This window comes from Perkinsus marinus (assembly GCF_000006405.1).
Source record: "Perkinsus marinus ATCC 50983 genomic scaffold scf_1104296953336, whole genome shotgun sequence".
Lineage (NCBI taxonomy): Eukaryota > Perkinsozoa > Perkinsida > Perkinsidae > Perkinsus > Perkinsus marinus.
The window spans coordinates 36,867-57,057 of record NW_003208496.1 but is presented as its reverse complement, the minus strand read 5'-3'; the positions used below and the strand labels follow the sequence as shown (position 1 = coordinate 57,057).

The following is a 20,191-nucleotide window of genomic DNA, read 5'->3' as shown; positions in this document are numbered from 1 at the left end:
AATTGCTGAGCGTGTAGCTCCGCATTTACCATGAGCAATCGAAATTTGCCGAGTTTTCGTGATAGGAATTTTTTCACCGACGTGGTTTGAGTTTGTCAGAATGCAGGGAGTGGCAGTGGGGTTGTAGTTCTAATGGGTGTATTGAGTCTTCCTGCTGGGGTAGTCCGATGGCTTATATCGCTGGGCGTAGTGAAGGAGAGAGTAGATCTTGGACAGGCCGAACAGGGGACGGAGCAGTCGGTGCAGTTGAGTCAGAGGACCAAGCAACAGCTTATGGGAGGGAGTATGATAGCTGAAGCTATTGCTGCGGTAGTAGTAGTAGCGGTCAGTTTGGGCAGTGTTGGAGGGAGCTGAGCTTAGGAGTTTCATCACTAATTATATAAGTTTACGTACGTGTAGAGATGTACTGGAATCGATGAGAATTTCCTCAGAATTTCCATTATGCATACGGAAGATTATATTTGGAATTGCAGGTTCTGGACCGAGCTGGTGTTACTCCTAGCCCCTCGTTGAGATCAGCAATCTCGTCATCTGGAAACGCGAAGAACCCGTCAGTGAGGTGGAAGGTGGTGGCGGAGGCTTTGTCGGAGCACTTGGATGTTACCCTGGATGAGACCATCTGCCAAGACCTGGCAGCTGAGAAGGACGAGTCGTTGGCAGTAGAGCTGCTCTTGGAGGTAGAATGGAAAAACGTTTCTGGGCGAGGGCGAATTGGGCTCTATATAGGTTTACACTATTCTACGGGCTTACCAACAGCAGCATTCAAAAAGGACGGACAGAGGGAAAAGCATTGAGAGGAGGAGGGAGGGGTATGACCGAGGGTCACTGTATAGAGTAGTTGGAAGTGTTGGCGGAATATATGTACGTTTTCTCACCTGAGCTTGAGAGTTTCCTCACTAGTTATAGGAGTTCACATGAGAAATCGTACAGAAGTGTATAGAAACCAATGAGAAATTCCAATATTTCCACAATGTCACCAACACATGCATGTGCATATTTCTTCATACTGGATCTACTACTAGGTATGCTGCAGCATCGCGACGTAGGAGTAGGGAAACTAGTCCAGTTCGAACAGAAAAGGTAGTACTACTACTTGGGATGAATTCGGATTATACTCATCATCATAATTTCAGCCACGTGCCCGCGTAACTTCTCGGCCTCTCTCGCCGGATGCGGTCAATGAAATCAGCACAGCAAGTGTGGGGAGTTCAAAGGCAACTGCTGAGCAGTCAACAACACAGCCCCTGCCTCCCGTCGGTCCCACTACTGCTAGGAAGCGAATAACCCCTAAGGACTCTCCTACGGTCCAAGCTAGTGGTGCGCAGAAGAGCCCGTCTGGGTCTCCTAGTGGAGAGTCGTTGGGAGGCCACACCTTTCTAACCACCACAGAGCAGTCTCCAATCAAAAAAGAGGAGACTACCTCTGGCCTCCACGAGTCGGCCTTTCTTAAAGAGCTTGATATGGAGGAGTCTACACTACCGCCGTTGGACCCAGTCTTGGGCGTTATAGTCTCCACGGCTCTGACAACGTTACAATTAGCAAAACCTGGCTCGCTGGACGAGGCAGCGATCATGAGGATGGTCAGTAGTGGCGAGATCTACCCCTTCACATCAGCGTCCCTTGTACAATGGTTTACTGCTGTACTCCCACATCGGATAACGGAACTGTCGTTATCTACCTTGTGCAGGGTAGCAGTTCCTGCTCTTGATACTAATATGTATGGTAATGAGGTGAATGCTGCCGCTGCTGGTCTGCTGTACTTGGCAGCATCTCGGTGCCCAAGGGAAGACTACCTTGTGAATACTCTGGCTAGGGAAGGGTACATCGAGAGCATCACGACGTGTATACGCAACAGTGATAATGAGGAGACTAGGGGCTCCCTGAGCTCGGCCGTTTTCCAAATCTGGCACCGGGATGGGGCCTCCTTGGTGACATTGTTCTCCTCCCATCTCGGCCGTACCCATTCACAGTTCCTCCCAGTAGCCCACAGTCTGGTGGCCTCCCTGTCGCAGCATGGGGAGCCTTTCTACGCCTTGTCCCCTGTAGTGGACTTCCTCCTAGATCAGCTGGTCAGAAGGAGACACTGTTGTTGTGCAGGGTGTGCTGCCCTCCTTGGCGAACTCTGGGTATCTGGTTTGATATCGGCTAAGGCTAATTACACAGAGCAAGCCGAACAAGTTCTGCTCGCACTCCAAGAGAGGGCCTCACAGGGCTCTGGTGATGGGAGGGATCACCTACCGTACGTTGCGGCCAGCACGCTGGTGTCTATACTGGAGTACGTGTGTCGGCAAGAGGATGAGGCCATGGCACCAGCTGTGTGGAGGTCCCTGGTGTACTCCCTCATAGTGTCACTAGGCACTCCAGAGCTTCTTCCAGACTACGCTGATTTCATAACATCGTTGATATCGGAGGCCCTCCAGAAGCTACCGTGCCTCCCAGTCTGTGTCCTGTCGGAGCCTATCTGTAAGCTGTTCCTTGAGAGGAACACCAGCGGTGACGAGATGATCCCAATAAAGGAGAGTGAAAAGGACCTGTTGCTGTCCATAGTCCATCACCCCCGACTTACGGAGGCAGCCGCAGTAGAGGTGGGTCGAGTCGGCTGAGAAGCATGGGGCATCTTGCCCTGTTCAGGTTTTAAAGGTAGCATGCAAACACATGGTATCGGACCCTCCAGAGGTGGACAGTGTTGAATGGAAGATCGTTAAGAAACTGTCAACACGGTATGCAACCAGTGCGGCCTTTGCATCGGCAGCAGCGGAGCGATGTCTTAAAGAGGTCAGTGCCCAGTAGTGGTTTTGTCGTGGTAGGAGCCTCGTGGCTTACAGCAACAGTGCATGACATTGTGGGAAAATATGCACATGTGTTGGTAACGATATTCGAACTTTGAGGGAATTATTGTTGGTTTCTGTACACCAGAAATCGTATGTAAACTTCTATAGTGAGTGAGGTTACTTCTGAGCTCAACTGAGGGGAGCGGACATATACTCGAACACTGGTGCATGAGGTGGTTCTTAGATACTGCCCTCCTTACTGCAAGGGCCAGGATCGGCTGACGCGGTGGTCTCTATTGTGTCTACTATGGCTAGTGCTGGCTCGCGAGGAGAGGACAGCCACCTCCGCTCCGTCGTCCTTGGCCTTATCACCGACTTGTGCGCTGCGTATCGCTCTACCTACGCCGCCCTCCATCCTAACCTGCTACGGGCCTCTAGAGCCTTCCCGGAGTTGGAGGATCTCCAGGAGGACACCCCTGACCCTCAGACGGAGGCCTCTGATCTCGAGCAGGCTGCCCTGCCAGGACCCTGCCTGGGCGTTGGGGGGCCGCTGGATAGTTTTCGCTCTAAGGCTACTGCCCGTATAAGAGAGTTGGAGATGCAGATCGGCGTCATGGCTGAGAAGCATAAGGAGAGGGAAGGTAGGGATGGTAGAGTCTACCGTTGGCATCAGTCCTGCGTCATGTGTAGATTCGTTGGAGTCAGCGATACGGGATCTGGAGGCTAAGGTGGACAAGGTGGCTGCGGTAGGTGGTCAACTTCAGAGAGGCACCGAGTAGGGGAAGAACGCGCCCATTTCCAGTGAATTTAGCTTGTCCTCGCCAGGGCATCCCCTGTCTCTAAGTTGGCCCTGCCCGTTAGTGCATCAGCCCGTGCGGCGGCCCCGCGGAAGCAGGAGAGCAGCGGCAGCAGCAAGTCGGTGCCAACGAGGTATTCTATTCCCTTCCCGTTTAGTGTGGAAAAATTAGCACATTGTTAACTACATGTGTCAGTGACAATATGGAAATTCTGAGGAAAATTTAAGAATTTCTTATTGATTTCTGTACACTTCTACCCATATTCGTGCGTTAATTTCTGTAATAAGTAAGGAAACTCCTCCTGAGCTTAGCTGACGAATGAACATATATTCCTCCAATATTGTTTCTGTTGATGATGACTTATGCCACTACTTCAGGAGCCCTTGTGTAGTGGGGGATCCTCCCACGAAAGAGGCCAGCAGAGCTACCAAGTCTCTTACGGAAGGTGCTGTTGGTTAATGTTGAGTCACCGTGCGATGAGTTCCTCAGATGATGGTGCCTTGAAGAGCGCGCGGCACAAGGGGGCTGTACTGGTTTTGGAAGGAGCTGCGGCTGAGGAGTGCTCCAATTTAGTGAAGGCATTCGCCAAGCCAATGGAAGTTATGTATCTGCAGTAGGTCGTAGTAGTGTAGACGAAGTAGTGATGGCCTCATCCTGGTAGGTATTGCCATCAGAGTGTCAGCCGAGCATCGTCTCTCAAGCATCCCCGTCATAGCTCCTCTCGAGGGCACCAGGTGGGCTGACCTTCCGGTGTCGCGGTTACCGTGTACTCTCAGGACACATCGCCAGCAATAGCGCTCCTGAACCTCCTCACGTTCTTGCGTGATGCGAAGATCATACCTCATATAACGCCTCGAGCTGTGGCTGGTGGGCTTCCTTCACGTACTGTCACTATCATGTGCCTCCTCAGAGGAGTTCATATCGAGTATGGAGCACCCAATACGGCTGCCTCAAGCCATAGAGCTCATCGCCCAATGCGCCTTCTATGGCGTGGATCCGCTGGAGTGCAGACCATGGTCACAATGGGTACCCGAAGGCCGCCTCTCCTGAGCGTCTCAATACTCTTTCAGGGTGTCCTCGTTCCTTTGCCGGAGCATCCGGAAGCACGGCAGTTGCAGAGTATGCTGCAGCACCTTATGAATCTGGCGACCCTGCCTGGGGGGGCTAGAGGGGCGAGCGACAAGATGAGCATGAGCTCAGACGAGTGGGCTGCGGCGGTAGGCCCCTCCTGGACTTTGACGGAGTACGATGTGGTACAGTCCGCAAACTGGTCCGCCGTTATGTACGATCGGCTATTGAGTCGTTTGATCCGAGCAGTAGAGAGCTGCCGGGTAGGGGGTCAGGTTTGTTTATTTGGAAAGCTGGCCTTGCTCCTGTAGACGAGCCCATGATCCCTCCTGGCTTTGCCTTGTCGCCTGATGGTAAATCTATATATGTTGCGGACAAGTCGTGGAACCGAGAAGGAAGGACTGCTTCCCGGAAACAGCAGCAGCAAACAGCAGAGTCCAGACAACCGGTATGACTGAGCTTACTCGCCCAGTTTAGGGGGGAGGGCGTCAGGTGCATACGGAGTTGCTGTACAACATGGCCTCTGCTTCCTCCGATGCTAGTCTTGACTCGTCCTCGGGGGGCCAACGGCTTCATGGTAGCGGCAAAACAAAGGGACATTCTGGAAAGCATCGGTGAGCCGATCGGTGGTGGACTCGGGAGAATGGTCCGTCTGTCGTAGGGCGGGGAGTGTACTGAGCCTTGCTGGGGGCTTGGCTGCACCTACGAAGACGCCACCGGAAGAGGCCGACAAATTTCTGCTTAGTCACGACGGAGCACAGAGAGTCCTCGGAGAGACCTGGCTGAATCGGGCTACTCAGACGATACATAAGTAGTCGTTGGCACTGGAGGCACACACTTGGTGAAGTCACTCGTAGGCATTTCCTGCAAACACAATCTGGTGATGTGGACGCATGTGCTGGGCTTCGGCTACCAGCCTTTACCAAGTGCCTCACTGGCTTCCTCAAGCTCCTGCCTGATGTTAGTAGTGCGAAGTTGCTCTTTCGTAGAGTGGCTGGGGCGGGCTCCCAGGAGGTGGACGTTGGAGGCCTCGGACGGGCAGTCCTGGCTTCGGCCTGCGTCACACCATACGGTCAGGCTGCTATCAAGGAGTGGCCCTCGGCCTTGCAGGTAGACGCTAGACTTGGTATTGCTCTGAAGTATGGAGTTCTATTCAGCTCATGGATGAGCATCCTGATGTTCTGCTGGATGTAGGGGTGCATGCCCTCTACCAGCGCGATTTCAAGGACCTCGCTGCCTTGAGATCCAGACTGCATCATTTCAGTGCGGGCTCATTGCCACAGCAGACACCGGACCAGATGAGGTGCCGCCTGGGGTATTGGAGGGTTGTTGCTGAGAGTAGTCGTTGCAGGAAGGATGTGGCGGAGCTCCAAGGAGTAGTGGTACGCTCGGGAGCCGTGCCCATGAGCATTCCCATGGAGAAAAGTGAAGGAGGCAATGACCATTCCGAGACGTCTATAGCCGAGCCGACCAGCCCAGCAGTCGCTAATACACCGAAAGTGGAGGAGGCAACCGAGGGCCCCCCGCCAGGAAAGGATGATGTCAAGACTGGTCCTCCGCCCCAGACTGAGAGGTGAGATCCGCTTCTAGAGAGGATAACGCTGTATGGTAGCGGCTTTGCTCAGTCAACTTGTTGATGGTGAGTTAGCTGATGAAGCTAAGGTTGAGGGACCCGTCCCAGCGAGTCCGGAGGCGAACAACGAGGATGCCGCGGAGGTCAATAGGTGCGCTATAATTGGACTAGGTGGTTATGTCTAGTCTGGATATGCTCAGCCCTGATTCGTTGAATGAAGACAAGCAGGGGAAAGGCAGAGGATCGGGATTGCCCGAGTGAGAATTGCTGCCCATGTCTATCTGTGCATATTCCTCGGGCTTGGTTTAGATATGACTTTTCAGGTCCGATAGTGTTGTAGAGCAGCCCTCAGCCGAAGTCCTTGGCGAAACTGCAGGTGAGAGCGAAGAGGCTGAAGTTTCCAATGCTGAGGGCGCTGAGGATAACCTCGCTGGAGACCCATCACGGTGAGATTTCTCGCGATCGATACCTCTTTTGAGTGTTCCTTACATGGAGACTATAACTTGGTGCATCTCAGGGAAGTCGATTCTGTTCAAGGACCATAATTAAATATCAATTCGTGAGGCCTCAAGTAAGAGGTGGTAGCACCTAATTGGTGGATCTTCAGGTATTCTACCAGAGATCCCTAGTGAGATTATTCTGTCATTGTCATGCGTCCATTATTATATTTGTTGTTAGTATTGGGAAGTATGTTGTGTTACTCAAGTATGTTGTCACACCTGATTCTGTATGCTCAACTTGATGGATATAATCAGAGACTTTCACGTTGCGAATTTTCTCTATACTTCATACGTGATTTTGCTGACATTTAAGTAACCGCGACGAGAACTTATTCACCTCACTTCTATTGAAGAGTGTTACAGCATAGTCGTCCAATCTCAAATATATATAAATAATGGAGCCAATATATTCTCAGACGACTGTGCTGTAACACTCTTCAGTACAAATGAGGTTAGAAGACAGTGTTGTAATACTCCTTCATGATGCATCAGAGAGAGGAACACTAGTTCTACGATATCGCCACTGACATTCAGATTGGCTGGGACGTAGTTTGTATCATCATTGCAATGAACAGTATTCGCTGTATCAGAGAGAGGAACACTTGTTTCTGCTTTATCCCCACGGATAATCGGACTGGGGCGGCAGATAGGGTCATCATTACAGCTGTTAATGAAATGTTGCCGGTATGGTTTGTCTCACAGCTAATGGCCACGTAGTAGCTACTGTAAGTCTAGGAATATACCGGTACAGAATTAGGAGCGCAGAAGCACTCAACTAACCCAATCTGTATTGGATGAAATCGTTGGCGACTATACACCACATGAGGATGCTCGCATAGACGATTTAACATGAATAGTTAGAGGCTACTCATGTACTCATCCACAAATTATTATGCTTCAGAGAGAGGAACACTAGTTCTACGATATCGCCACTGACAATCAGATTGGCTGGGACGTAGTTTGTATCATCATTGCAATAGACAGTATTTGCTGTATCAGAGAGAGGAACACTTGTTTCTGCGTTATCCCCACGGATAATCGGACTGGGGCGGCAGATAGGGTCATCATTACAGCTATTAATGAAATGTTGCCGGTATGGTTTGTCTCACAGCTAATGGCCACGTAGTAGCTACTGCAAGTCTAGGAATATATCGGCACAGGATTAGGAGCGCAGAAGCACTCAACTAACCCAATCTGTATTGGATGAAATCGCTGGCGACTATACACCACATGAGGATGCTCGCATAGACGATTTAACATGAGTAGTTAGAGGCTACTCATGTACTCATCCACAGAAAACATAAACTTGTAGTGCGTCAAAATCACCGGCATCTCACAAGATGAGGCACAAGCGCGAACACGCAACAAGAGCTATGTGCACACGAACAGGTCGACAACACTATCGATGGAGAACAGTCGAGGGAGAGTGTGCATAGCAACCATCACTAGCAAACACAACAGAGTGTGTTATCCTCGCAGGTGCATAAAGCAGCCTTTTGGCAACCACAGAATACCCATCTGGCAGGTGGGAGTATCAACGGGTCATCATTAGAGCTCGCCTTAGTCGAAGAGATCGAAATCCATTTCCACATCCTCCTCTTCTTCCTCCTCAGCAGGAGCAGCAGCGGCCTCAGCCTTGACCTCACCAGCAGCAGTAGCACCAGCGGCGGGGGCAGCGGAAGCGAACTTGGAAGGATCCTTGAGGAATTCCTGAGAGGCGAAAACATAATATCATTCAGCGAATAGAGCTAACGGCATCAGAACGATCAGTTTGTTGCCGGTATGGTTTTTCTTTCAGCTAATGGCCACATAGCAGCTACTGAACGACTAGGAATATACCGGCACAGCATTAGGAGGGCCAAGGCACTCAACCAACGCATACTGTGTAGGAGAGAACCGTTAGCGACTATACACCACGTGAAGGTGCTCGCATAGACGGTTACTGCGAGTATGGTTAGAGGCCACACTGCAATCCCTCCAATGACCAGCGAGCGATAGGAAGCCCCTAATACCTTGAGCTGCTCGATTTCGGGGAAGGTGAAGTCGACGTCGGAACACAAAGCGGCGACGTTCCTGAAGGCGTTGTTGATAGCATAAGGCAGAGTGGCCTCGTTGGGGATGCCGGCTTCACGAGAGAAGGCGGCAAAGTAGGTAACACCGTGCATGAACTTCTCAACAAGATCATCATCGCTGATATCCAGGGCAGCGGCATCATAGACCTCACCGTTGTCGTAGATACTCTCAAGTTCGACACCGTACTCGAAGGGACGGATGTTCAACTTCATGAGAAGGGCCTGCTGAGAAGCAGTAACCTTCTGCCCCTTGGTGACAAGAGCGACATCGTTGGAGATCTCAATGGAACCCTTGACAATCTTAGTGGCGATGTTCAAAGCCTGGAAGAAGTTGGTCTGAGAGGGGTCCAAAGAGGTGGGACCAGTGGGGATGTCGACATTGCACTGAGCAACCATACCAGCCTTAGCCATAGCGGGAACCTTGTGCTGGGAGATGACCTCACGAATCTCGTCAATAGGGGCCATGCAGAAGATAAGACCGATGTTACCCTTGATGACATTCAAGAGATGGCCGAGATCAGCCTCGTGCTCCTCCTCGTATTGTCTGAGGGCGGTACGGAGCATAGTGTTCTTACCCATGACGATGATGGCCTTGCCACGGAGAGCAATACGGATCTGCTGCAACTGGTTGGATCCGACATGGTCAACGGAGGCGATGAGGATCTTCTCGCAAGTGTCGAGGAGGTTCTTCACCCTGTCGAGGTAGGCGGTCTTCTTAGCAAGCTTCTTGGGATCACGGGGTGCCATGCTTTGTGGGGACTGCGAGCTAACGGCTCTACAATCAGTTTAACCACTGAAAGGTATGGAGAATGGAAAGAAGACCACACCCGAGCAAAATCGATCGCGTGATCGATTATGCATAGCGGGATGACGCAACGGCGCATATTCAGCGCGTGGCTCATGGCGGAACTCCGTAACTTCAACGCGATACCTTTTTCTGTTGGCTGGACAGAGTTGATAAACATTTCAATTATGGCTCGTACAATCTACCATGTCAAACGTGTATAATTTAGTTTCCACCCAAAAAACACGGTAGAAGTTTGCGAACACCAAATTTCACCGTTTCGCCTTCTGGAACTCTTTTGACTGGTCAAGACTGATCTGTGTTGCCATCTGGAGGGCGATTTTTTTTCTTTGGGAGATTTACTTTTCGAGGCCGACGTTACTACTGTTGAGCGAGTACAAGCTAATCTCTATGAAGGAGAGCACGGAACAGTCGAGGACGTTGACTCCCTCACTAACTGGATGGGGCGCAGGGTAGTGCTGTGGAAGTAAATGCCCATATTGCAGCGAATACTTGTAGAGGAGGAGTAGGCTCGAAGAGGAGCAGTGTGTATAGAGAAGGTCGTCAAAGACGATGTAATCCCACAGGCCTCGAGAGATAGTCGTGGCACAAGCGGATGGAGAGAAGACAGCGAGGTCGCTGAACATGCTAAACGTTTTTTCGCAGATGTCGATTTCCAATGAAGGTGATATGTCATTGTGGGTGGTATTGTCGGAGGTCCCGATCGGGTAGTCTGACGAAAGATTCCCAACGAGCTAGTCTAGTCGGGATAGTTATCGGCATGTGAGCAACTGAGTCATCATAGGCCAGTGCTGGTCAGCATTTACTCCCCAAGAGACCGCTGCATCACCCCTCATTTCGGAAACCCTTGAGAGAAGGAGAATTCCTCATCTTCAACGTCACTAATAGCGATGGTAGTAGCTAGTGGGATGCGGCAACCACGACCAGATCATGTCAGAGGGACTACGATGTGGTCTTGATGGTAGGCATATGGACTGTGAGAGAGGTCATATTATTTGGCTTGCTGGAGGCAAGCTGGATGACGGTAGAAGGTACTGCTACTCGCTGTCAAAGACTGCTATTGGGATGTTCGGTAAACTTGGGCGGAGTCGAAGTTGATTCTGGAAGCGCTAGAATCGATTTTAGGGTTGAGATGAATTGAAGCGCTGTCTTTTCGAACGTTTGTGACGCCCACATGAGATCAAGTGTGGGTTTAACTGGATACTTTTTCAGCCTCCCGTCTGAGCTGGATAATAGAAGGCAGGGGTGAGACAAGGTAGAACAGATAGTAGATACTGTTGCCACCTGAGAGGGGATTACCATCCGTTCATACTTCCTAGCCCCCAACCCAACCTGTACGAGTGGTTGTCGACCCTAGCTGTGGTGGCGGCTACTATCGACGCGGAGTTCGTATCACCACTAGCGAGGCTGAGGTGTGGTATGAGGCATGCCCTACGTGAAATGGACGAGGTTTTCAAGTAGTTCTGGTAGTGTTTCGTTATCAGTCACGGCTCGGGGGCGGGGACTGATATGCGTATATTCCCCGTCTTCTTCCTCCTATTCAAAGGTGTTCTCTCTCATGAAAAGATGCTCTCATTCGTGTGTTGTTGAAGTCTAGTAAAGTTATGGCCCGGAGAGCTCGCCGACCATTCCTAGTGGTGGTGTTGGCGTCGTTTGTTCTCTACTCGGCATGCAGCCTTTTCTTAGCACCTCGGCTGTCCACTCCGACGGGAGCAGCGCCGAGGTTGCGGGCCTCGAGGGCGATCTATGGAGATGAGGGGATAGGGTAGGGTTATACCCTTCTGGTCATGGCTACTTGATTTCAATCAGGCCGAGCAAGCCGGACGAGCCATCGTTGGGCTCTAGATTAGCCCGCGGTGGAGCTCTAGCCTCGATGCTGGCAGTTGGCTCGGTGTTGGGGTATGGTCTTCGGCGAGTCTTGCCTGGCTTTATTCAGAAGGCATCTCATACAATTCAACTCTTGCTCCGAGGTAAAGACCCTCCGTTGGGCTCATGGAACCATCCAGGAACCTATAATGTTTCGGGAGGAACTCATTTAGAATTTTTCACGGATGGCTAGGAAGACACATGTCACATTTTTCACATGTCATCACATTAGGATCATATTCCTCGTTGTTGTCAAACCTTAGGGAGCGTTATTTCACCAAGCTAGATGGGTCTTTGGCTGAGTTGTGTTCGTCATAGCAGATACACCACAGGAGATGCCCCCTGTAGTAGTATATCCCCCCAACACTGTATTCTGGTATAAGAGCCCAGACCTCAATGCCAAGTTGGAGGTCCCAGCGACAATACCTCTAACAGACACTCTCACTGATGCTGCTGTTAGGGAAAGGATTCGGAGACAAGTAAGCTGGCGAGGTGGTTGATAGCAGAATCGTTGAGTTGTAGATATCACAGTCGAGTTGGTGGGAGGATAAGCTCCCTTCGATGACAACAGTGATGGAGGTCGGCTCAACTCTACTCTCGCTATGGTCCCGTAGCGGTTCTAACGGCTGAAATATTTCCTCTACATCTAGTAGGCCTTGTGTAGAGTGTAAATCCACTCCTTGTCCCATACATCTCCCTATTCGAGGACCTCTATTCTCTGTCGTTGTTGCTTTAGTTGTCATTACCATTTCTATGACGAGTGACTCCTCCACCGCTCCGCCGTTTCTTTTGGAGATACCAGATGTTGGCAACCCTTTCGACGACGATGATCCGTCCACCTCCCAGACCCCCGCTAAGGGTTTCTCGCACCCATCTGGTCCGGCAGCCGAGGTCGTCTTCGGTCTTGATAGTGACGCACGGAACTGCTGTTGTCGGTGTGCTACCTCTGAGGGGGTCTCAACCTTCTACTGTTGTCCTGTGTGCGAAGTGAGTAAACTCTATCTGCTTGTCTAGGAGCTTACTGCTTCCCATAGGCTCTGTTGTGCTCGCAGTGCCTTCTAGCACTGCGGGCTGACTGTGGACCTGAGGAGCTCTCCTGTCTTCTGTGCGGTGACTCGACCACTGCAAGGGTGTCTATGAACCGTCACGCTGCCCTTCTCAAGGCAGCAGGAGAAGCTCGAGTAGGTTAGTTGCACTGAGTTCTGACAGTGATACCACTCCTCTCAGAAGACGTGGTCTTTAGTATCATCAGCCTCCATAGGCTTGATGTCAGATGTGCGGACTGCATGGTCGGGGTTGCTGAATTTCCGTAGAGGAACAGGTGAGGGCGACGACGAAGAGGAGACCCCCGAGTTAGTCGGTGGTGAGTCTTTGGATATTTTCCGGTTCAGTCTTGTGCCATCTGTGATTCAGATGGAAGAGGGCATCCAGCATCCGACCGCGCATGGTATCATGTTGCGTATGAATCTTCTAACATGCCACAACGTTGACTGAGTTTTTCGTATCTGACCTCGCCTGGTGTTGAACTAGCTACACTCTTCATCATACTATGACGAAACTTGGCTTCCACTAAGGCCCCGGCGTAGTTTCCAGGTGGTTTTTTCTCGGCATATTGCCTATGAATGCTTCTGGCTTTGTCCTCGATGTTCTAAAGGACAGTATTGGTGCTCCGAGCACGCCCTAACAGACTCGATAGTAGCGATTTTATACCATTGTCGACGCAATGGGAGTATCACTTCAGGGCCAAAGGTGGCTTATCGGGATCATCCTAGGTTCGTCCTGAAGACCTTGCTGATCGAAACCTCATAGAGAGCTGATCCACGGCTCTCGTACTCGAGTAGGCTATCTCCCGTAGTGCATGTTCCATCACTTAACGGCATGTATAACTAGGAGCTCTAGAGTCTGATCTTCGCTGGTGAGGATATCACTTGCCATGTTCACTATGACCATGTAGGATGGTTACGCCCGAGTTCTTCGTCCGTCGCAGCTGCTGTATTTAATTGCGCGCGACGCTTCGACCATCCCTGCTTAAATACCGAAGTTCTCCGGGACTGCACTGGTGCTTCACAAGAAGCCGATCATCTGTGTTGAGTGTCGTCAGCTTAGGTTCAACGAACCACGCTTCCTCTAAAACTGACTCTTTTTAAGGTAGGCATTAGGGAGTAAGCGAATCGGTACATACGACCCTCACAGTTTGCTCAAGTTACGGTATGCAGTGACTTCCATCACGATCGATCGCCACTGGCGATTCGCCAGGGTAGGGATATGATAGTTCCTGAGGGATCAACGTTGAGGGTGTCAGAGACACTCGCCGACTATGGTTATCGGCGTGGAAAGCGCCTTATTTTCCCTGGTGAGCTTACGTGTGGTTCACTAAGTGATGAAATGCTCCAATTTTAATTGTCATTCAAATGCTCAGTACTCGGTCGATTTCCACTTTGGCTATCGCCTTATTGTTTTGTTTAATCGCCGACGATTGACGTACCATGTTCAGTCAAATGGATGTTGCGGCACCTCCTGAGAGCAACGGCTGTCTCACCTTCCGGAAGTAAGTCTCTGATAGTGAAGATCAACCGTTGGGTCATCTGAGTGAATAGGTGCTTTGAGATAGGATACTCTCCAGCACTGAAGGAAAAGCAGCAGTTCCCGTTGCCGTTCGAGCGGAACGATAACCTGTCAGCTACTCGACTTGATGTGCCGTTGAACTCTGCGAAGTTATTGTAGGCATCTGCCTTATAATCTCCCAACAGTCTCCTTGTGCTCAGAGCTCAGCGGCTAACTCCCAATGGGGGGTCAATTTACTCCAACCATAGTCATGACCGACTCCATCCACGTTCATTGTAGCTAGTACCTATCCAAGCTGTTGCTCGATCGTTGTTTGCTGCTGTAGCAGAGCTCAGAAGCACCGGTCTCGATCGTCGCACTGCTTACTGTCATTTACACGGAAGTTCGCGGTGCCAGCTGTAGCTGCTAGCCGATCCAGTCCCTATGTCGGATATTTTTTGAAGCATGGAAAGAGACCTGTTGAAGGAGATAAGGTGACTAAGCTGTTCATGTCATATGTCACTGTGGGCTGGTGTTAGGTCTCCAACTCGCAGTCTATGACGGTAGCACGTATGTCCACTGTAGCGATGGGAGCTGCTGAACGCTTTCTTAGCTGGATGCTCATGGTAAACGGCTTGGTTTGATATGGAGGTCAATTCTATGCAGACTTCGTCGGGTTTACCGTACGCTGAAATGGCGAAGATACACCACAGGGTTCATAGCCGACGACAACATACGTGTACGAACTCTATGTGAGTTGGCGCTATTCAATTGTATCAGACTTGAGTATTCTCTATTTAGATTGAGAAAGAGCAACTCGTGTAAGAAGGCTCAGCGGGTGAGCTACTCCTCAGAGACTCGAAAGATTTATGGTATTGACTCGTATGTCAATGGGTAACAACATCGACCCTGACGTTTCTTTCACATGACTTTTTCCATGATTTCAGGCGGCTCCCACCGGATGCAGTTTTTCGCGGTTCTCGTTTTTAACATATCTTCGGCCAGTACTTCTTTTTTGCCTGCTGATTCCCCTGCACATCGTGCCCAGGTTTGGGGTAGGCAGCACTTCTGACTCCGATCATTATACCATGGGGAATTTTCCAAGAGGTGGGCGCTTGAGTTCAGCAAGTTACGTGTTGTCTCCTCGGCGTTTATTTCTGCCTCATTGATGGCGGATCGAGGCTGCGGCCAAACGATAGATGCCCTGGCGTTGATGATGCTCGCCGAGTTGGGGAAAGTCCACACCAAGCTTGACCTTGTGCTTAGTCGAATCGATCACCTTCAGCGTCAGTTTGATAACGGTTGTTCGAATCCAAAGTCATTAGCTTCTAGTGGGCTCATCATTGAGGCGTCGGTGGTTGATGATAATAGCTCACGTGATGTGACCCCGCAAACGGTTCGAAACGTCACACTGCTGGAGGTTTCTCCTACAGCGGAGAGGCTCTCTGGTGACGCCGACCGAAGTCGTCGCAGCAAAAAATGCAATAATGTTGTTGCTGATTTGGATGTTAAGGAAGAGGGCAACCTGCTGGAGGAGGGTGGAAAGAAGTCAGCAAGTGCAGTTGAGGAAGCGCCTGCAAAGCGACGAGATGATTACAGTAGACAACAAATTATATTTCCGAGAGTCTATCTCAGTGTTTAGTCTTTGAAGCACCGACGAGCCGTTGTGTGGTTGCATCAACACCAACTGTGGGGACGAATACTGGGCGTTCTGTGAGCATAACGGGGAGAAAAAGACGGCGACAGAGTCAAGCAGTAGGTTTCCGCTGATGAGCTCCGGAATGTCGTAGCGTACTGAACACGCTTGGCACGTTGAAGAAGTTACTTTGTGTCACGAACACCGGTTTTCTCGGCGCTGTCAGGCGGACTACTTCGTCGATGTTGATATTAGGGTTCAGTTAGGAGGGAAAGCTTATAGAACTCGGGTAGCAATACAAAGACAGGACCATCTATACAGGGTCAATTGGGCTCCTCATTAGGTGAATATGTTCCCCAAGGGTCGCCTCCTGAGTCAAATTAAGAAATTTATGATGAAGGAAGCTCACTTGAGGGAATGCTCAGTGCGTGAGCAGCCCTGGGTGGTTCTTGGTCACAGCGGGGTTACTGAAGCTGAGCTCGACCCTGATGCGCCGGCAGAGATAGCTGCTGAGTATGAGTATCTCCTGGTGCGACCGATGGCTGGGGACGATGAGCAAAGGAGCTGACTTAGTTCAGCTGACATGTATCACTTTTTTGATCCCATTGACCTGATAATGCATGTTCCGCCCCTTGTGATCTGTGGTAATGTACTATTGTTCGAGCACTTGAGTATGAATTCGCCTGATCGGCCACTGAGCTGCGTTGCAACACACAGAGGTTATATGAGTGTAGTTAGAGAAGCAGCTGAGGGTCGCTAACTGGGTCGGTATGCGGATCCTGATCCACAGTCTGTGGACCACAGATCAACCACATGGTGTCCGGATCACTCGTTGATCTTGACGCCTGAGCCAAAGCCATCGTGATCCGCATATTTCCTTTGTCGTCTTACTGGTTGAAATGTATCTTGCCCGGGTTCGATCCCCGGTGAAGACATTTCTTCCCAAAAGAGGCCGGCGCAAAACCTTCGTTTCTCTTCTAGCTCTACAACCCTGTTTCTCTCGTGTACGTCTTGGCAGGAGTTTGTCGCAAAGGTGTAGGAATCTTATACAGAAAGTTTTGGGTGGACTACAGCCACTGGATGGTGAAGTTGACTTGTGTCAGACTTTAATCAGACGCGTATCAATGCTCGAAATTCTAAGCAGCCGCAGAACGTCGTATAGGCGGACCCTGCAGCAGAGAGCTCAGGGATGTGCAATGCGCATTCGTAAAATTATGAGTAGGGCAGGCGCCTCGGGTGTCACCGTCTTTGATTGGGACGATACACTCTTTCCAAGCTTTGTTATTTGCTCGCGACCAGTGATGACGATGGAGCTCTGGTAACACTGTGGATAACTGAGCAAGTTGGTTATTGGTGTATCAGGAACGAGTTGCAAGAGCTGGCTCGAGTTGTGGAAGAATTACTCAAATGCTGTCTCCAAGTGGGGACAGTCGTCATCGTGACCAACTCTGAGGAGGGATGGGTAGAGTATAGCGCCCAAACCTACTTTCCCTCTCTGACTAAGGTTACTTCATGGGCTATTCTAGTAACTCACTACTACCCTTCACAGGTCCTGCGACAGTGTCGCATTATATCAGCTCGAACTACGTATGAGGAGCAGTACCCCGAGGATCAATATGCGGACACTTCATCGTTGTGGAAATTACTAGCTTTCGCTCTTTTGTGGATCGAGTTCAAACCCTCTCAGGTGAGTATGAACATCGAAACCAACCCCGCTTCTTGATGTACTCTATTTAGTTGATTTCGATAGGAGACTCTGTGAAAGAACGGCAAGCGTGCTTGAAAGCGGCCGCTGCCTCCACGTACCATTGCCTTCCCAAAAGCGTCAAATTGGTCAGCGCTCCAAGTTGTAAAACTCTCATTCGAGAACTCACGATTCTTCGAGAGGCCTTTCAAGTAAGGCATTGAAGAGCTCCTTGTGGAAGTTTTCACTCGGCGGTGTGGTTTTTCTCAGGACTTATTCATGTTCAACAGCCCAGTAGACGTTTCCTTCGATGGAGAGCACTGGCAGTTGCAAAGTGATTATTCTGCTGATCTGTGAAAAGCAATCTTCGTAGTCTACGTTCGTTGTTGCTGTTCGGTCGTTTATCAGCAACAGTGATGACTTATACAGAAATAGCAATTATTGTACCTATTATAATCTATGTAACAAATTTCGATATTCAGAAAAATGAAAGTCGTTGTCGTCCCGCTGTGTCCGTTGTGACTAGCGAGACGACCTTTAGTTCCCATCATGGATCGGGTGGCAATCTGTGCCCCCCTTCCTCCGTTCGGGAACCATCACATTGTGCTCGTATCGCAGACAGCTCAATAGCAACGACTTTTATTGAGGTTGACTGCGGACATTCTTTATGGTGGTGCTTCTGCTGATGAAATCTCTCATTTTATTCCCCTTCTTTGCTGTAGGATTGATAAACTAGCGTTTATATTACTACAATGTAGTCGTCGTAATTATCATAGTCAAGATCGTCGCCTATAATCGGCTTTTATGGTTCATCTCGACAGCAAACTGCGGAAGAGATGAGAGTCTATGCTTAAACCGGTCCGACCGTGCAAACTAGTCGTATCGTTGTTCTATTTGATTTTTTACTAGTCTGAAATACCACATTGTGCTTCCGAATTCTCTCCATTCAGTCGCCGTCTTTGTTTACTCCATTATACGCAGAATTCCATCGTCGAACTCATTGGTGCAGCGAGCGCTGCTACAGTGGTTCGTCGTTACAGTCCGATGGTGAGCATCTGCACTATAACTACCATCTGTCTATACACAGCAGCGTTGCCTACTGTATCAGTTGCAGCAGTATTCTACTCCTAGTATGGCTAGTTACGGAAATTCTTGATTCACGAATTTTTAAGAGTGACGTCAAGTTTCATATAATTCCCCCCCCCCCTTGTTTGGTTATCACTGCTGGTGAAGTAGATCTTCTGTTGTCGTAGTTTCCTAGTATCAATGAGAAGGTCTCGATGGGCACCGCGGAAGGCGAGTTCAGAGAGTAGCCCTCAGAATCTCCGCGATCGTGCGATAAAGCTCGCGCACAACTCCCATATGTATTCGCCCTGCAATTTACGGAAACTAGTGATACGGGGTTCAGGGCCAGTCGTCGTGTATATCTCCTGTTTGTGTTAAGGGTCGGTCGAGTGTCATCATGACTGCAGGTCCTACAGCCTAAAGAAGCGAGTGCTGGGATAGCGAGCAACTACCTTCTGGGTCATCCGGAAGACCAGCCTGTGTAATGGGAATCCTCGATTGGTTATGTATCTTAGCGTTGTTAATATAGGTATGGCAACAGGGAGCTCGTTCGGAAGGAAGTCATTCATGTTGAGGAGAGCTCCGCGTTGCCTAGGTTGTTGACTTTGCCGATTGACAGCCGCTGTGCTAAGTCCAATCGCGACACGGCATCGTCAAGAGTGGAGAGCTGCGATAGGTAAGGCACTGAGGAGTTATTCGATTACGTTGTCTATGATGCATTCCTTCTCAGCGCGCTACGAATTTCGAAGTACTTGAATGATGTGAGCCCATCAGCTTCCACTGTGGAAGGATTGGACTCTGTTGAAGTCGGTGATTAGACTAACGTGGTGATCATAGATACTAGAGTGTAGTGCTACTGCTGTAATTGTATGTACTGTGGAAGTCTCATTCGAACCAGTATCAATATTTTTGGCAAAGCACTGCTCATCTCCCACCGTGATCATCATCATGGGTATATCACATGTTCTCTTTTTTGAGGTTTCGTAGCGTTACACTTTTTCTGTCTTCGTTATGAGTACTGTTGCTGCTCATCTCGTCGCCTTATGTGCCTTATGTAGGGTTCCCGACACATGGCGTTTTGTAACGTGGGTTTATTCACAACTCTCTATTACCACTGATACTATCAGCATCGCATAGACGTGGTGTCGTTGGGAATCGTCATGCGCGTATGTCGTAATCTTGGCTACTCGGTTGATGGGGAGAGTTCGCAGTATCCCCATCTCCCGAGTGAGGTTTGTTCATACCCTCATGCTCCATTATAACCCGACGTATCTCCTCTCTGGTTCGACTACCTATAGCTGGTTTCTGTACCACATAGGTTGGGCCTCCTACACAAGATGAGGCCAGAAGAAGTTTGCTGTGGAGTTGTCGGTCGGGGAATATAGATGCTCTGTCTTACTTCGGTATTGCTGTGGTCCAACTACTGAAGCTGCGTGTCGGACCCGTTTTTGCTTGTCTATTGCTTGCTGCACGATCTGTATGGGTCGCGCGGTATCGTTTACCATATACGTTGTCTTGAGATGTAAGTGCTATGTAATTTTTACAAGACTTTTATCAGCACCATTTTCCTCTATTGTTGCTGTTGTTTGACCTTGAGGTGCACCAGTTTATTGCTTGATGTTAACGCATATCATGTAGTGAGCTCAGAACTCAACCCTAGCTCTTGTTTGGTCAGTTAATACTCCTCTACGGTCAGTTATATCCAGCTTGTCGCTGCTTGTTGCTGATATAACTGTCGACGGTCGGACTGACAGCATTATGCAGAAGTGTTGTTGTGTTGTTGGTAGTTGGACGAATGACCCAATCATAT

General features: G+C 49.9%; 5 protein-coding genes across 5 annotated transcripts; 4 read left to right on the top strand and 1 right to left on the bottom strand.

Moving 5' to 3' along the window:
- Positions 1-132: 132 nt before the first annotated feature.
- On the top strand, positions 133-6,659 carry Pmar_PMAR000412 (hypothetical protein; the record flags this gene model as incomplete). The annotated part of the gene is made up of 21 exons (XM_002776511.1): positions 133-309; positions 474-677; positions 1,215-2,585; positions 2,632-2,775; positions 3,016-3,412; positions 3,462-3,546; positions 3,597-3,701; positions 3,946-4,013; positions 4,058-4,181; positions 4,230-4,302; positions 4,345-4,435; positions 4,479-4,594; positions 4,639-4,850; positions 4,904-5,084; positions 5,129-5,250; positions 5,298-5,447; positions 5,494-5,746; positions 5,794-6,209; positions 6,262-6,360; positions 6,410-6,466; positions 6,533-6,659. 21 exons carry the CDS (start codon positions 133-135, stop codon positions 6,657-6,659), a joined length of 4,572 nt encoding a protein of 1,523 aa, XP_002776557.1.
- A 1,519-nt stretch (positions 6,660-8,178) lies between these two features.
- Positions 8,179-9,568, bottom strand: Pmar_PMAR000411 (60S acidic ribosomal protein P0, putative). Its single transcript, XM_002776510.1, has 2 exons — positions 8,722-9,568; positions 8,179-8,419 (listed from the first exon to the last, which is right to left on the bottom strand). The coding sequence occupies exons 1-2, from the start codon at positions 9,526-9,528 to the stop codon at positions 8,270-8,272; spliced, it is 957 nt and encodes a 318-aa protein (XP_002776556.1). The 5' UTR covers positions 9,529-9,568; the 3' UTR covers positions 8,179-8,269.
- Positions 9,569-12,205: 2,637 nt separating this feature from the next.
- Pmar_PMAR000410 (hypothetical protein) lies at positions 12,206-12,946 on the top strand (the record flags this gene model as incomplete). The annotated part of the gene is made up of 4 exons (XM_002776509.1): positions 12,206-12,439; positions 12,487-12,637; positions 12,726-12,804; positions 12,844-12,946. 4 exons carry the CDS (start codon positions 12,206-12,208, stop codon positions 12,944-12,946), a joined length of 567 nt encoding a protein of 188 aa, XP_002776555.1.
- Positions 12,947-13,938: 992 nt separating this feature from the next.
- Positions 13,939-17,673, top strand: Pmar_PMAR000409 (hypothetical protein; the record flags this gene model as incomplete). The annotated part of the gene is made up of 16 exons (XM_002776508.1): positions 13,939-14,000; positions 14,050-14,172; positions 14,218-14,292; positions 14,346-14,490; positions 14,536-14,622; positions 14,663-14,748; positions 14,798-14,890; positions 15,470-15,594; positions 15,639-15,751; positions 15,859-15,921; positions 15,976-16,161; positions 16,736-16,950; positions 16,995-17,136; positions 17,182-17,319; positions 17,370-17,528; positions 17,587-17,673. The coding sequence occupies 16 exons, from the start codon at positions 13,939-13,941 to the stop codon at positions 17,671-17,673; spliced, it is 1,899 nt and encodes a 632-aa protein (XP_002776554.1).
- Positions 17,674-18,578: 905 nt separating this feature from the next.
- Pmar_PMAR000408 (hypothetical protein) lies at positions 18,579-20,133 on the top strand. Its single transcript, XM_002776507.1, has 4 exons — positions 18,579-18,708; positions 18,789-18,862; positions 18,911-19,057; positions 19,112-20,133. The coding sequence occupies exons 1-4, from the start codon at positions 18,583-18,585 to the stop codon at positions 19,197-19,199; spliced, it is 435 nt and encodes a 144-aa protein (XP_002776553.1). The 5' UTR covers positions 18,579-18,582; the 3' UTR covers positions 19,200-20,133.
- Positions 20,134-20,191: the final 58 nt, after the last annotated feature.

What these genes read in the sequence shown, in the direction of transcription:
- Pmar_PMAR000411 (XM_002776510.1), bottom strand. Translation starts at nt 9,528, where the DNA reads ATGGCACCCCGTGATCCCAAGAAGCTTGCTAAGAAGACCGCCTACCTC. An exon ending in CCGAAATCGAGCAGCTCAAG is followed by an intron (nt 8,420 to 8,721) that starts GTATTAGGGGCT and finishes TTCGCCTCTCAG; the next exon opens with GAATTCCTCAAGGATCCTTC.
- Pmar_PMAR000408 (XM_002776507.1), top strand. Translation starts at nt 18,583, where the DNA reads ATGAGAAGGTCTCGATGGGCACCGCGGAAGGCGAGTTCAGAGAGTAGC. An exon ending in CCTGCAATTTACGGAAACTA is followed by an intron (nt 18,709 to 18,788) that starts GTGATACGGGGT and finishes TCATGACTGCAG; the next exon opens with GTCCTACAGCCTAAAGAAGC. An exon ending in AGAGTGGAGAGCTGCGATAG is followed by an intron (nt 19,058 to 19,111) that starts GTAAGGCACTGA and finishes ATTCCTTCTCAG; the next exon opens with CGCGCTACGAATTTCGAAGT.